Raw genomic sequence first — 17,392 nt, 5'->3', positions numbered from 1 at the left:
GGAGGGGTAGAGGCTCTGGCAGGTTGGCTCAGTGGTAGAGCATCGGCCCAGCATGTGGAAGTCCCAGGTTTGATTCCCGGCCAGGGCACACAGGAGAAGCGTCCATCTGCTTCTCCACCCTTCACCCTCTCCTTTCTCTCTGTCTCTTTCTTCTCTCACAACCAAGGCTCCATTGGAGCGAAGTTGACCCGGGCACTGAGGATGGCTCCATGGCCTCTACCTCAGGTGCTAGAATGGCTCCGGTTGCAACAGAGCAATGCCCCAGATACGCAGAGCATTGCCCCCTGGTGGGCATGTCGGGTGGGTCTTGGTCAGGTGTATACGGAAGTCTTGTCTATCTGCCTCTCTGCCTCCTTGCTTCTCACTTCAGAAAAAAATTAAAAAGAGAGGTAGATACATTTTTTTTTTATTTCATCTGGAAATCTTAGGAATTAATGTCAACATTTTTGTCGTTGTTGAGTTCTCATCTGTAAAACACTGTGCTGTGAAATGTGGTGGAGGGAAAGATGAAAACATCATGGCCTCTTTCCTACCATATCCAAAATCCAGTAGGAGAAAGAAGAATAAAAACTCCTAATACAAGGCAGATCGATTAATGACACAGAAATTATGGTAGATGCTGTACACATTTGCAGATGGCCCTAGGATTGTTTCTTATTCAGTATCTTTCTTTGAAGGATCGTTTCTCTTTTGGAGGCTGTAATTGGAGCAGACTTTAAAGGCCTATAAGAATTTGGACTGGCCGTGACATCAGAAAGATTAGTGCAGGTTTATGTCCTCGCGATAGAGATGTATGTCAAGGTTTTGACTCTGCCAGTATTTTAAAATGCTAAATTTAGCTTCATTTCAAGTCCTTTTCTGAGGACTAAACAAATAATAAGCAGATGTTAATGAACTTAGTGTGAGTATGAACTTTGTTTCCAGAGACACCACAGCCGACCGTGCAAGTGATAGTGATGAATTGAATACAAAAAGGTTGTTAAGCTTATTTCAAAATAATGCATGTTGCTTATATGGTATTATTTGTTTTTTTGAGACAGCATTTTTTTTTTTTTGTATTTTTCTGAAGCTGGAAACGGGGAGGCAGTCAGCACGCCCACCAGGGGGCGACACTCTGCCCATCCGGGGCATTGCTCTGTTGCGACCAGAGCCACTCTAGCACCTAAGGCAGAGGCCACAGAGCCATCCCCAGCGCCCGGCCATCTTTGCTCCAATGGAGCCTCAGCTGCGGGAGGGGAAGAGAGAGGAGGAAGGAGAGGGGGAGGGGTGGAGAAGCAGATGGGCGCCTCTCCTGTGTGCCCTGGCCAGAAATCGAACCCAGGACTTCCGCACGCCAGGCCGACGCTCTACTACTGAGCCAACCGGCCAGGGCTGAGACAGCATTTTGCAATGATAGTAAAGAAAATGCCAGACCGCACCAAGCACATGGGTGTTGAGTTCCAGCGGATTGCTACGATACCACTGTGAAAGGCAGTGTCTGCAAGGATGCGGCACGCTCCTGTTTTCTGAAACCTGTTTGACTGCCCGTTAGGGTGTAGCAATGATCATTTCCCCAACTTGGTATGTTCCTACCATTCCCCCAGATGGAGTCAGCTTCTCATAAACCCATGAGCATTTAATTAACTGCTTTGTCAGCAAGTATGAGACTTACCTGTGAATCAGTGTCTGATTATACATTCAAAATCAAAACAAAGTGTACCACTTATCAGATGAACCCTTGCCCTTCTGTGCAAACTACTAGTGGACATACATTTTTCCCGTTTTAAAATTTTTGTCCTGACAATCACATTAGATAAGGTGAGGAAATCTAAATTTCACAGTGTTTACAAGTGGGTTAGACCCTTGAGAACCAGAACTTCAGGGATGGAAAAGAACCTGTTGGCTGAATCATTGGGCAAGCAGGGACACTGTAACCCACGAAGCGAAATGATTTACCCCTGTTTTCAGAGATTGTTACTCAAGGATGCCCTAATCCCAAAGTGCCTGGGATTCTTGGGTTTATTCCGCAGACTGCAAATGTTGCCATGTTTTTCCCAAAGGTAAAAGAGCATTGGCATTTGGCATTCTAAGAGCTAGTACCACCAGCAGCTTCTGTGGACGCAGGTATGAGTGTAATTGTGTGATATGCTCGATGCATGGAGCATATCTCCGTAGGTTATGCAAAGTTAGATAAAGCGAGATCACATTAGCCCACTGCTATGGCGAGGTCCGTGATAAAGGGAAGGAAGGCTATAAACAAAGCTGAGATGATGAATGGCCTCCTCCCAAATGAGAAGGTCTGGTATGTGTGTGTGCGGTAGGTCTTCCTGTCCCTCGGATTATGAACAGAATGTGGTACTGAAGCATTTGTTTATGGGCACCAGCATTAAAAACCAGTGATGTTCTTGGAATTTCTGATACTTTGCATTTGTTGAAATCCACAGCCACAGCTTTAATATTTGATAGGTGGGGTTGGGGTGAAAATGGTCTCCTGATTTCTAAAGCAGGTAAAAACGAAGTTTCTCTCTGGCAAGGGGAGTATGGTGGGTGCATTTTAAACTCTCATTTAAGCATTTTCCCTTTGCCTCAAGATTTCTTTGGATTCTGATTTTCCCTTTTGCTGCATGATTGAGAATACTAATCTCTCACACATTAAAAAAAAAAACCAACTTCTATTACCAATTGAATGATTATATATTCAACGAGTGTTCAGTTCATCTTTCTGGGATTTGACTTACATCTGTCTGGCTTCAGGGTGGCTCAAGCCTGTAAAAGGGGGCCCAGGAGCACATCACATTCGCACGCTCGTTTCGTGTTTATGTAATAAGAGGGTTCTACTGCTCCTGACTCACGCTGCTTCTTTCTTTCCCCCTGACTCCGACTCCTATATTCTTTTCACTTTTTAATCTATTTTTTAATTGTCTCAGTTACAGTTTATTTTCAGTATGATCTTGTATTGGTTTCAGGCGTGCAGCACAGTGGTTAGACAGTCATGTACTTTACAGAGTGTCCCCCTGCTATTTCCAGTGCCCGCCTGGCCCTGTACACGGTTCCTGCAGTAGTTTTGACTGTGGTGCCTATGCTGCACTCGACGGCCCTGTGACTCTTCTGCAGCCTCCGGGCTGTGCTGCTCAACCCCCGCCCCCCCCCCAACCCGGTCCCCAGCCCGCCTCCCCTCTAACAGACACCAGGCCCGTCCTCAGTTTTCAGTTTTTATTTACATTTTTTTTCCTGTTTTACTGTATCTACTTTTATAGGCTGCCCTATATGATTGTGGAAAGAAACAGGAATCTGCCCTTGCCTGTCTGTCGAACCCAGCTTTTCTCACTTTCTTCCTGTCTCCTACACTCCCGGCGTATCAGCCTCCTATCTGTGTCTGGGCCTTTCTAAACCACGTCTCATCTTGAGATCTTTGCTCCCATTGTTTCTTCTTCTGCAGATACTCTGTGCCAATTGCTCGGGTCACTGAGTTCTTCTTCTTTTAGGTCTAGCTGAAATGATCCCTCCTTGGACAGGTGGTTCTGGACCACTGTATCTCACATTGTTGTTTTGGTGGCATTCGTGAGTTGATATACATTGGCAGATGGATACATTGTTGTTTTGGGGGCATCCGTGAGTTGATATACATTGGCAGATGGATAATCAAGAATTGGCTGCCGGCAGTTTTAGAGCCAAGCAGTTGTAAATCTCTGTATTCCGTTAACCGCCGCCCCCCCCCCCCCCCCAGGCCTAGATTGGCAATAAATGCCTACTAATCTTTGCACTTCCTTCCGTGGTGCGCATAGGGTTAGGCCTCCCTTGTTCCTCTGTCCCACCTTTGGAAGAACCTGACCACATTTTTGCTTTTGGTTCTAGGTTTGTGTTTCTCTTTTGGTGATATATATGAAATCACAAGCAAGCATACAGTTTTGTTTGTTTGTTTGTTTAAGAGTAGGATAGGTTCTTGAAACGAGCTATGGCTTACTGCATTTAATTGTAATCTAACATATTTGTTATCCAAAAGCTTTGAAAAGCCACAGTAGAAACCCACTGTCAGGCCGAATAGAGTTTAAGGGTACTCTTTAAAAGAGGGTCGTGTAGGTATGTGTAGGGAAACAGAACAATAACTTCTACTTTCTAAAAATATTACTGCTTCTTTTCCCCCCCACACTCTTAAGGGATATCAACAAAAATGCTGAAAGCTTTTAAGGGTACGTTATTCTTCTAATCAGAGACAAGTGGGAAAGCTGAAGTAGCTATTCAGATCCAAGTCATGTGCGTGTCTTGTTCAGCGAGATGACAGATGGAGGCTTGCCTTCGAACGAAGGTTTGTTTTCTCAGTTCCGCTTCAGCCACAGTAACTTGAAACGGTCTGTCTGCTGGCGCAGAAAGCAGGGGGTGGTGGAGGGGCTGGGGTGTTGCTGCAGGAAACTCAGGTATGTTCCTAGAGCATCTTTTGGAGGATAAACAGTTGAAGTATTTTTAGTTTTATTGATTGATTGATTTGAGAGACAGAGAAAGAAATACAGATTTATTGTTACACTTATTTATACATTCATCGGTTGATTTTGTATGTGCCCTTGAACCTGCAGCTTTGAAGTGTCAGAACGATGCTCTTAGCACCTGAGCTATCCAGCCAGGATATTTTTATAGTTAGCTAAGATAACAGGAAGGACAGAGAAGGTATAGCTTTTTATCTTACAAATCTTTAGAAAATTCAGTTTGCCCATATTTGTATATAAGTCACTAATATCTGTTGATTTAAACAAAGTTCAGGTTTGTGATATGGAATGTGAATATGATTGTCAACCAATTTTTAAACTGCTACAAGTTGTTTTATAGATCAAAGCAAAGGGTAGAATACTTTGAAACATTGGATATGTTTAAAACCTCTAGCATGTTCCAGCCTGCATCCTTTTGCTAGTTTTGACCTTTTCTAGCAGTACCATGAGGTAAGTTGAGTAGTTGTCATGAAACTATACTTTCTGGAATAACAGGCTGAGGGCCCATATACCTCTTGTTTCAGTAGGTCCCAGGGGACCATATGATGGCAATGTAGTGAATTATGGTGAGGGCCAGCTAAATGTCAAGCTGATACACTTACAGAATTTCTCAGCCAGCATTCTGTGTGCCACCACTAGTTACATGTTCTGAAATATATGTGCCCTGCAACCAGCATACCACAAGCACTGTGAGTCAGCCTTAAAGATAACTTACTCTTTTTTTCTCTTAATCTGTCGAGAAGATTTTCTAGGACGCTGTCAGCACGGACTATATATACCACTAGGCAAAGTTCTGAGAGTGGTGTGAACTTTTGAAACAGAAAGAAATCATTCATAGTTAAATCCTTAAGTTTGTAGGTTGATCTTAAATTTGTTTTCTTTGATATAAAAAAAAAAAAAAACGAGCTATAAAAAGATCACCTGCCACAAAAGACTCAACATGTATTTATTGAGCCGAGGCCAAGAACTTGATATTGTAATTTAGATTTTAGAGAATGCTAGAACAGGAGAATAGATTTTCTTTTTCTCATTCATAAATGGTTATAAGAGGGACAAATAAATATACAGTGACAGAAAATGATTTGACTTTGGGTGATGGGCACACAAAACAATCAACAGTTCAAGTGCTATCAAAATGTTTACCTAAAACCTATGTACTCTTATTGATCAATGTCACCCCATTAAATTTAATTTTCTAAATTAAAGTAGTGGCCTTTTATTGGTCAGAATAAGACAAACAGAAACTGTTTCGTTTATGACCAGAAAGACACAGGGTTATTGGATTTCTGTCCTGGGATTATGACTTTGTCCACTTAGATTAGTGTGGTCCTTGAAACATTTGTAGGGAGTTATCTCAGGGGTTTAAGGGTAGATTTAAACAAAACTAAATAAATTCATGTTACATTTTAAAATCTGCTATTGGTACTAGAAAGAGCTAGTGAAAGTCAACTGGTTAATGTTGGTTTATAAAAGAAATATTTATATGTGAAGTTATTTTAGTATACATTATAGATAGTCATCTTTGCGTGGTAGTGCGGGACTGTAAAAATGACCATACAAGCTAATGCAAAATGACCATGTACAAAATGATTTCAATAATCAACAATCAAAAAACTTTTGCGTTCCGTTCCATGACCTTGAAAAAATGTTTTTGTCAAAACGTGTAACTCTTCTACTGTCGGTTATAAATGTATAGGGAAATGAAAGAAAATAGTAAAGCTAAATATTTATTTAGTGCCCCATAATATAAAATGTTAGAAATACTGAGGATTAAAGTGTTTTCCTTCTTTGAGTGGAACTTAATCAAGAGTAGTTTAAACATGTTCGCTTTCTTCCCATTGTATAACTTATGATATGGAGTGTTTTTCCTTTCCCTTCGTCAATTGTCGCACTCCTTTCCAAGTGGGGATCGGCTGCCAGCATCTTAGCCTTTGTGCTTTCAAAGCCGTAAGATATCCGGGAGTTGCTTTAATGTTACTTCCTCTGGCACACCGTCATCCTTTTCACCACAACCACTTTCCAATTTCACTTCCAATGTTCCCATTTGTCATCTTTTGATGCACTTTTTTTTTTTTTTTTGCTGTTGTTGTTGTTGACTCTTTCAGTTACCCACTTCTGTGAAATGCGATCTTTGTCACTGCGAGATGAGGAAGCAACACCATTACATGCTTTCTCGTCTGTGCGTGAACTGAGAACACATCTGCAGGGATCAATCGGCAGCAGACTTTGAAGGAAGTAGCATGATTGGTTACTGATCACGATACACATCTGTTATTCACGTAGTGTTTATGGACCGAAGAGCTAGCAGGAAAGTCTGTACTTTATGCAATTACTCACAGTTAATACGCTGTGGCAACTGAAGTTTGAACCATGTTGTTGGGGGACTGGTGTTACTTAACTAAAGTGCGGAAACTGAAATTCATGCATGTTGGAACCATGCAAAGTGAGTGTGCCTGTATTCCAGTTATAAATTATTTGTAGTACATTTAAATCGTGGCCTGGCTCCCCTTGCCCATGACACATTGAATCCATCCAGGGTAGCCAAGCTGTGATTTAGAAATTCAGTTTAGAGCTGAAGTGGGAGTTATGAAGTCTTTGACTCAACCTTAGAGTCCGCTTTGACTCGTCTTTTACTCAGCACCTCGGAGTACATCAGGCTCGGGAGAAAGCTCATTTCAGACCCCATTCAGCATCGGCAGTTTGGGCTTTAACTGCCACATAGACATGAGACACAGTATCTAGGGAGTCACCTCGGTCGTTTTTTCTGGCTGTTTTCCTCCACTGTCTCCCCTCTTCCCTGGCCTGCTGTTTACTTTCTGGGGCCCATCTTCACGTTGTACTGATTCTCTCTTTATGATTATATACTAAATGTTTCTTTCAATATTTGTTGCCGTTGTCCCAATCCATGTGTCTTTCAACTTGTATTTTATTTATATTAGCAGCCTCCTAACTGACTTTACCTAATCTAATCACTCTCGAGTCCAACTAATCCCACATCCCATCACAAGAGTCATCTTCCTAGAACACTCTTTCAGCCTTATTTAATTCTCTTTGGTGCCTTCAAAAATAACTTACTAATTCCAATACAAAATCCAAACCTTTCATTGGACCTTTATCCACTGTCTGACCCAAGCCTACATCTTCTAGTTTATCAGTTGACCCCTTCCTCAGGAGCCTGGGGTTTCAGCAAGACCAACCTTCTCATTATCTCCCAGATATGACTGCCTCCTCTTCGTTTTCTCATGCTGTCCTCTTAGGATACAGTCCTTTGTTTTTCTGAATCTTGCCCAGTTTTAAAGACTTATCCCAAATGGATCCCTACTCTGAAGTCTTATTTTGACTTCCCAGAAATGACTCTCCTCTTCTCCGAAGTTCCACAGAATTTATATTTTCCAACTGTCACTTAGTTATTGATCTGTGTTTTTAGGTATCATGTATTATGTCAGATCCCCAGTTAGCTCTTATGTTCTTGATGTCAGGGACTGACTCTTCTGTAGACCTAGAATGGTATTGGACAGAGTGGTAGGCATGAATTTCCACCCACTGTTCTTTTGAGCTGCTGCATTTATTTTAGACTCTGAGTTACATGCTAGGGGTCAACAAAACAGGATAAAGTTTCTGACCTCCCAGAACTCGAGTTAGATGAGGCACAGGTGAAGGCTGTCAGACGCTTGTAATGCGGTACACTTCGTGGCATGATGAGCAGTGAGTGAACGATAGTCCTTGGAAGCATAGGCAGGCACCAGACCTAGTTGAGGGGCAATAAGAAATGCTTCTAGAAGAAGTAAGGTTTAATGCTTCTAGAAGAAGCAGGGTCTAAGAGATAAGTAGGAGTTTGATAGGGGAGGCGGGGGGCTGGATGGAGCAAATATTCCAGGCCAAGGACATAGCATGGATAAAAGCTGAAGCGGGGCAGGAGGGTCTTACACACGAGGACCCGAATAAAGCTCCGTGTAGCTGGATTGTAGGGAATGGGGTGAGATTCATGAGTGATGAGGTTTCAGAGGGGACAGGGGCCCTGGGATGGGAAAGCGCATTCACGTATTTGATGTTTACTTAGAAGGGAGGATGTCCAGGACTGGATGTTTGGATGGGCAAAGTGATGGAGCTACCCTCAGTTTCTGTTAAGGACCACCCTGTGAATGGAGACATTGGGGTTGAGTTACATTCTGGACACTTTGAGTTTGAGATTGTGGAGACCATTCGGGACCTTAGTCAGAGTAGTTTCCACAGGAGAGGGGTGGGGAAAGGGAAATACCACCTGGCCAAGCCAGTTTTTGTAGTGCATGGAGAAGTGAACAGACAATTCTTTGGGACCAAAGTTTGCTTATGGACAAGGGGATTTAAACACATTAGAAGCTGTAAGTAAGTGGAATTGAGGGGCTTTTATTTTTCAAGCTGGTGGAAATTTGCTTACGTTTAAAGGCTGATAGGAAGAATTCATTAGTGATAAAAAGATTGGCCATCAGCTGAATTTTGTCAGAATTTAAAATTCCTCTTAAAATTCTTTTACCCTTTTATCTTTTGGTATTCTAAATAAATTAAATTCCAAGCTCCTGATCACTCTGTGTCTTCTAGGTTTCACCGTGGTTGCGTTATTCCAATGAGATTGCAAATTCTGGGAAAGCAGGATCCAAACGGTTCTAATTCCCTTGTTAGGGAGTAGCATTTAGTTCAGCATGTTTCATTCAGATTATTTGTAGTATTCTCATTTGTTTCTTTGTTTATTCTTTGAGGAAATATTTCATGTCCTCTGTATACCAGACATTATTCTAGGTGCTGAGGATCTAAAGGTCTCTGACCTAGACATATCTCTTTTTCTCAGGAATTTAAAATCAAGGGAGACAGCTAATAAACTAGTATGTAAATAGGAAAAAGTAATTACAGAATACAAGAGATACTTAAGGACACCGTGACAGACAGTAATCCCGAGTGGCTTCTTTGTATATTTTCTATGAGTTCTTTCCATTGTTGGAGGAGAACAGCACAAGCAATTGGAGAGTTAAGTGACTTAAGATGGAAAGAAAAAGATCATGAATAATAGAGACTTTTTTTGTTTACTGTTTCAAAAGTCAGTGGAAATATGATGGCTGTAATGGAACTGTGTGTTGGGGGGGATTGTTGGTTGACTGTTACTCAGCATTTGAGAAACTAACCAATTTCCTACGATTTCTCTTTTCCCTTTCAGTAATTTGCCATCTTCCATGTATGAATGGTGGCCAGTGCAGTTCAAGGGACAAATGCCAGTGCCCTCCAAATTTCACAGGGAAACTTTGTCAGATCCCGGTCTCTGGTGCCAGCGTGCCTAAGCTTTTTCAGCATTCCCAGCAGTCAGGAAAGGCGTTGGGGACCCATGTCGTCCACTCGACACACACCTTGCCTCTGACCATGACTAGTCAACAAGGAGTCAAAGGTAAGCATATTATTTTGATTTTGCCCGTTCGTCATACCTCTGCTAACCTGCCAAACCTATACAGCAGCCAGGTATCTGCAGATGGCCCCGGCTGGTATTGGAACAAAAAGGAGTATGTGATCTGTGGCCTGAGAAATGACCACAGGGACAGAATTTTGGGCCCAGGTATGTGGCTGAAGTGTTTTTTAGGCCGTAGAGATTGGTCTCTAAGAAATAGAAAATAAAAAGGAGCCCATCCTTCTCGGATGACTCATAACACCACGAGCTGTTGAATGCGCCTGGCCCTGTTCTGGCCGGGCCTGGGAACAGAAAGACGAGCAAGGGGTGTTCTGACCCTTCCAGGGTTAGTAAACTAGTGAGTGCACAGTCCCCGCTGATGGGCACCCAGTCTATTTAGTAACTGAAGAGTACTTGGTTTTAGTTCTAAACAAGCACTTAACCTCACTGGGCTTTAATTGATTCATCTGTAGAGGAAGGTAAACTAGGTCACTTGGAGCTCAGAAATTCTATGACTAATTCATTCTTTTAAACCTGGCATCTCTTAACACATGCATAATTTCTTTTTTTATAAAAGGGGTCAGAGAGTTATTGGCTGTTATTCTTTCAAACCTGAATGTTAGCATCAGAAGATAAAATTTTTGTTTGAGAGTGGCAGAAAGTAAATCTTGTTGCATATAGAAAATACCACACTTTGATATTGTGTGTGTATGTGTGTGTCCCAGTAATCACCAAAGTAATCCACAACATGCTATTTAAGAGTGAAAGAGTATGTTCTAGGAAAATAATCCCCTCATCTAGTGTGGAAATATACACCTTTTACAATGAAACTTCATGAGAAATTCAAAAGTAATCCAACTCTTGAGGCTTTATTATGACACAGTTCAGTTCCTACGACAGTGACATAACCCGAATTTTGGTGTAAGGGGCAACACACCTTAACCTAACACAAATGGAACACTTGTGCTTTTCATATTCCAAAATGGCGTTGGTAAGTGTACTGGGGGACGCCAACTCCCTCTCTCATATGTTGCGTTGCTGCGTATTCTTCCTCCGCGCAACCAAACTAGTTCACGTAGTCCGTAAGTATGATGCTAATGGCATAAGCCGAAACATGTCTCAATTTTTTAAAGGCTTTTTTATTATTATTTAGGAAATGAAATTTAACAGGGTGACTTTTTAAAGTTTTTATGGGCGTGAGCATCAGAAACTTGAAACATCGTATGTTGAGACTGTCGTAACCCGAGTACCCCTGCATTGGATAAGATGTACCCCCCTCTGACCATAAGCTGCATGAATTTCAGTTTTATGTCTTTCCTGAAAAAAATATTTTTATCTCATGAATGTATTACTGTGAGAGGTTTTAGTTTCTCTTTATAATTATTTTTAAATATATAAATTCAGGTTACTTTTTATTTTAAGTGTACCTTTTTATTCTCACTTAATTTAATGGCCATGTGGCAATATGTATATACATTATATATATAATATTATATATTTATATATTTATTATATATAAATATTATATATATATAAAAATAGCCTATGATAATATATATACCGGTAAGTATATATGTATGTGTAAAATTTACTTTCATAGGGATGAGAGGATGAGATCAGAGAAGGGAAAGAGATTAGTGAAATTATATACATAACACAGTGTTATAGAGCGCAGGAAAGCAAATCCTGGAGGGCAGGGGGGAAGGCATTGGGGAGGGGAACAAGGGGTATGTCGAGGGGAACATGAGGGTGGGGGGGAGATATATTTGGTGGGACACTTCAATCTTTGTAAACACAATAAATTAAAATCAATTAAAAAATCTACAAAAAAATTACTTTCATGCTGATATGCATATTAATTATTCAAGATTAACAAGTGTTTTTTTCTATCTATTTTAGTGAAATTTCCTCCCAACATAGTCAATATCCATGTGAAGCACCCTCCTGAGGCTTCAGTCCAGATACATCAGGTTTCAAGAATCGATGGCCCAACAGGCCAGAAGATAAAAGAAGCCCAGCCAGGCCAATCTCAAATCTCTTATCAAGGGCACCCCGTCCAGAAGACCCAGACAGTTCATTCCACATACTCCCACCAGCAAGTCATTCCTCATGTCTATCCTGTGGCTGCTAAGACCCAACTTGGAAGATGCTTCCAGGAAACCATTGGGTCGCAGGTAAGCAACATCCAGCTTTGGTAATGCTTTTTAAATCTCATTTTTTTTCTTAAGTGAGAGGAGAGGAGATAGTCAGACTCCCACATGTGCCCCAACTAGGATCCACCCAGCAACCCCCATCTGGGGCCATGCTTGCAACTGTGCTATTTTTAGTGCCTGAGGTGGAGGCTCCAAGGAGCCATCCTCGGTGTTCAGGCCACCATGCTTTCATCAGTCAAGTCACTGGCTGTGAGAGGGAAAGAGAGAGAGAGAGAGAAAGAGAGAGAAAGAGAGAGTGGGAGAGAGAGAAGGGAAAAGGGGAAGAAGGAGAGAGAAACTGATAGTTGCCTTTCCTGTGTGCCCTTACTGGAAATGAAACCTGTGACTTCCACATGCCGGGTTGATGCTCTACCACTGAGCCAACTGGCGAGGGATCGATCCCATTTTTCCAGGAAAGCCAGACTTGGTAAATTGATTTTCTATAGAAAGGATTGGCAAACTGGCCCATGGGCTTGTTTTTGTAAATAAAGTTTTATTGGAACACAGCCATGTCCATTCATTTACATATTGCTTATTCTACTTTCATGTTATTGATGGTAGAATTGCTTAGTTTCAACAAGATCATTTGATCTTCAAAGCCTAAAGTATGGTCGGCAAAGCCCTTTACTGAAAAAGCTTGCCAACTGCTAATCTAAAAGATCCTTTCAAATAGTGAACTTCCAGAAATACATCTGGAAGTCCATGATTGTCGTTTATGTTTTTCAGTTAGGGTGATTTGTGTATAAAACCTATGTCAGGCATGACCTATGGGACATGGATATATGTGCAGAGCATTTGAAAATACACGCCTTTTTACAATAGTTGCAGGTTAACAGGTATAGTCAAAGTGTGAACCCATCATACAATAATAATTTATCTTTTATTGTCTTATAAAAACTCATAACTTGAATAGCAGTGACAAAGTTGTTTGAAGTTCATTTTAAATATTACTGGATTTACATGTATCTTTAGGCCTATATCTGCATCATGAAATAGAAGAAAGGCCGATTTTTCTTTAAAACTCATCATTAAAAATGTATAGTGCAGGCAACAAAAATATTGGCTCTTTTATCTAAACCATTAGTGCCACCTGTTTTGGGATTATGTGAGAATGACATAGCTTTGTCCTTTGTCCTGTGGTTCTTTTCCTGTCCTTTGATTGTGGTTTCAGCCCCACAGGAGAAGAGTAAGTGAGGTGCATTTATTATATCTCTGTTCTTACCTCAATATTGAAAAGAATATTGTGTGTGTGAAATATTTGGGGGTAATAAGAATCAATTGTTATTGATTTAGAAACTGAAAAATACTTTTAGGTACTGGGCACATTCATGGTTGGGTTATCATGTTTCTCTCAGGGGTAGAGGAAAAATTAGTTTGTAGACCTGAATGAAAAGAGCCCCCCTGTGGTGTTTTATAAGATCCTGAGCCATGGGCCCAGCACTTGGCGCAGGAAACTGGCTTTCTTATCTGTATGGTAGAGACAAGAATATGGGACTTTGTTAAGATTAGATAGGGTAATGTGAGCACTGATTTGCAAATGTGATACTATGCAAACACTAACTTAGAGGATACCTATCTATCCATAAGTGTCAAACTTAACAATAGCCAGAGTAGCTTATTGCTTATGCCATGTAACTTTAGTAAGACAGGGAAGGCTTGATCTCCCCAAACACAACCTTTGCCTGACAACAGGTACTTAAAATGCTTCTTAAACCTGCCATAGTTTTTCATTTGTTAATTGAAGACCATGTTGAAGCAAATGCTTTTGGGAGAAGGAACAGCATGACTTTAAATTTAGTTTAGAAATAAAGCCTGGGTTCTTGTGCTGAGAGCTGCTTTTTACAGGGGCAGTGGGGCTGAAGATAAACTTCATACACTTCACAGTTTCACCCTGGACCAGCCTTGGAGAGAGAGGCTGAATTTGGTGCCATTTGCATTGTTTAATCATTCCAGCTTTGGTTGGTCATGAGAAAGGAAAAAGCAGATCCTTTTAAAACTGTGTGCCCAGTGCCTTTCTCCCCAGTTTCCAACTTGGAACACAGATGATAAAAAGCAAGAAAACGAAGCGTTCATAAACTTGTTATTTTTGTGTAATATTAGGCCGATGATTGCTAACTAAAAAAGGTCTAAAAATTATTTACTCTTAAGCCTTAGCTGGACTATATAATCAAAATGAATTGGATAATTGGTGGAATTACTCAAATAATTCAAACTCAGTAGAAATACTTTTGCCTTTGATTCAGACAGTGATCTCAATTCTTAATTCTTTTTGCATGTGTAGTCACTAATATAAAACTTCAAAATAAGACCTGTTTTCAGGAAACATTCTCAGTATACATACTTGACTTCCTGATGTTGAGACTTCTTGCTTGATGCCTGTGATTGCCCAATTAATTAGTGCAATTAGGATGACCCAGGCATTAAAAAATACATTACTGGCAAATAGTTAATAGTTTATAAAAGAGGTATTCTACAAAGATGTTTGAAAACATTTGTACTTTCTTGCTGTGGTTGGCTTGCATACACAGCAATAGAACAAGGTATAGGTAGATTTTAAATGAATGATAAAAAACAACTGAATGAATGCTCACTAGTGCTCTGCTCTTGGGAATAGTCTTATTAGCTGCAGATTTTGACCATTGAGACTTTTAATGCCATAGAGTTTTTGGTAAGCATCTATGTTTATGTGTTACAATAATAGGGCATATACAAAACAAATTTGGCAGAAATAGCCCTTGTTTCTGTGGCACATTCTAATAAGCAGTAATTCTGGGGTGGAGGACCCAGAATGAACTGTGACTAATGTATATACATTCAGGGAAGCTTCACAGAGTAGAATTTCCCAAACTGCTTGGGTGGTGGAAGAAAATGGGTATTGGTTATGAAACCAAACTCATGGAGAAAGGGGGGAGAATAATGAAATAGAAGGAAAGAGAACATGGCAAGAAAAGGGTGAGGAATAAATTTCAGAGAGACCGGAGATGTGAGCTAGCTCGGGGTTCCTGGCAGGTGTTTACAGAAGCAGGAAGTCTGTTAAACCTGAGGCATAGTGCCACATAAATGACTTGGTGTTAAGGTCAAAATAGCATGAAACCCCCTTGACCCAGCGATCAAACCCAGATTCATTAAAAGTGAGACAACTGATGTTATGTGACTCACCCCTGATGTGATACAGTCTGAAGTTGACATGTCACCCTAAATGTATTCTTGCCAAAAATGTTTAGCCTGAATCTAATCAAGCCTTTAATTTGCACCTAACCTCTAGCTTATAGGGAATACTGAGGGTACAGAAACAAGCTAAATATGTAACACCTATCCACCCCCATCAGAGAGATTCATAATATAGGATGTTTTTGCCTGGTTTCTTAAAAGAAAAAATCATAATGGAAAAAAAGTAGAATAACTTTTCTAGAAAGAAACTAAAAAGTCACAGCAAAAATATGTAATGTGTAAACCTTTAGCAAATTGTGTTTGTCTTTTTTAAGAAAGAAAAACACTTCTAGAAGATATTTGAAGAACAATTGGGGAAGTATAAGTATGGACTAGATATTAGATGACATTTTTAGAATTATTAAGTTTTTGGAGGGTGCTAATGGTATTAGGGTTTGTAGGACAATGTCTTTATTCTTGAGAGATAAATGCTGAAAATTTTAGGGATAAAATGCCACGATGTCCATAATTTATATTCAAGTGCATTCACACACAAACATTGCAAAATTGTAATGTGTTTACTCTGAGAAGTGGATATATAAGAGATCATTGTGGTATTCTTTGATATCTCAGCATATTTGAAATTTTCTTAGGAGAAAAAAGGAGAAAAAGTTAAAATTTTCTATATGTATAAATACAGACATACTTCCTCTTATTTTGTTTTATTATATTGTGCTTCCCAGATACTGAGTTTTTTATAAATTGAAAGTTTGTGGCAACCCTGTGTCGAAAAAGCTTGTTGCCATTGTTTTACCAACAGTCTCAGATGATGGTAGCCTTTTTTAGCAATAAAGTATTTTTAATTAACATAGGTTCATTTTCTAGACATAGTGCTATTGCACACTTGATAGATGACAGAATAGTGTAAATATAACTTTTATATGCACTGGAAAGCCAAAAAAAATTCATGTGGCCTGCTTTCATCGCAATATTTGCTTTATTGTGGAAGTCTGGAACTGAACCTGAAATATCTCTGAGATATACCTGTGAAATAATATAATTTTAAGCTGAATTTAAAAGCTGTAACTTTAATACAGTTTAATGAATTTTTAGAAAATAATTTAAAATGTTTCCACTTCTGAATGAATGGAGTGAGTGGTGGGTATGGGGAAGAGAAGTTGGCCCTTGGTCCAGTTGTGAAATGACCTGGGTGCAATCTAGGAGAAAAGTTAAAAAAAATAAGGAGATGATAATAAAAGCTTTTGTGAAGAATCAAGCATCACGATTTGGTCACGGGCTGCTGTGACACTAAAGATGGTGATGAGTTGGGCTATTCTGAATTTCCTTGCTTTAGAAATAAGATAAATGCTCACTGTGATTGATGAACCAGCCCTTGGGGAAGAATTGTGAGTTGAAGATGAGCAGCTACATCTTGTTTTAAGCAGTCCCATCCCTGCTTGACATCAAGAATGGTGTATTCTTGGATATCAATCTGGGAGTCCAATGCTGAGTTAGAGATGGAGTGAGAGAGGATTCATGAAAAAATTCAGTGGTTAGTGAATAGATCTAGTGATCATAGTTAGATTCATGAGAACGGAGGACATTTCTTTGGCTGGTATATAAACCCAAATGAACAGGAATAATGGAATGAGAAATAACTATAAAGTTTTTCACCTCGATAGAGTGTCAAGACAGGGGGGTAATCCTTCCGATTGTAGAAAGTGATGATTCATCTTTGAGTCCTAAAAATAATTTCTTGTTCTTAAGATCATATAAAGTATTGATTATTATGTGAATTGGGCTGGGGACAGACATCATTTAATTTAAAGTATTAAAAAAATAGAAATTAATCTAATAAATACATGGGATGGCTTAGAGGAATGGGATTCTTGAATGCAAATCAAGTTTCGAGTACTTGACAGGCCCTAGCTTTAAGAGAGTTAGGTGTCTGTGCTACCAGGAGTACACGGTGGTCACCATGTGTATTTGAAAACATTTTGGAGAGTTTGCTCATTGGAAAGATCAAGTTAGAATTATATCCCCAGTGGTTACAATTACCAGCTACTGTCAGGGTAATCTCATATTTTCACGTGTGTAAAGTTTGAACATTTCTAATGCTAGCTTCCATCTAGAAGAAGAGGCCAGATTTCAGAAAATACCCCTCTAATTTATTTTTGCAC

General features: G+C 40.0%; 1 protein-coding gene across 16 annotated transcripts in view; it reads left to right on the top strand.

Moving 5' to 3' along the window:
• LTBP1 (latent transforming growth factor beta binding protein 1) overlaps positions 1–17,392 on the top strand; it is a 416,121-nt gene that overhangs the window by 212,439 nt on the left and 186,290 nt on the right. For all 16 annotated transcript variants that reach the window (XM_066378530.1, XM_066378532.1, XM_066378534.1 and 13 more), the window contains 2 exons: positions 9,649–9,873; positions 11,770–12,044. In XM_066378530.1, coding sequence (XP_066234627.1) covers positions 9,649–9,873; positions 11,770–12,044 — 500 coding nt within the window. The remainder of the gene's footprint in view (positions 1–9,648; positions 9,874–11,769; positions 12,045–17,392) is intronic.

Source organism: Saccopteryx leptura, chromosome 3 (genome assembly GCF_036850995.1).
Source record: "Saccopteryx leptura isolate mSacLep1 chromosome 3, mSacLep1_pri_phased_curated, whole genome shotgun sequence".
NCBI lineage: Eukaryota > Metazoa > Chordata > Mammalia > Chiroptera > Emballonuridae > Saccopteryx > Saccopteryx leptura.
This window is presented reverse-complemented; position numbering and strand designations above follow the sequence as displayed.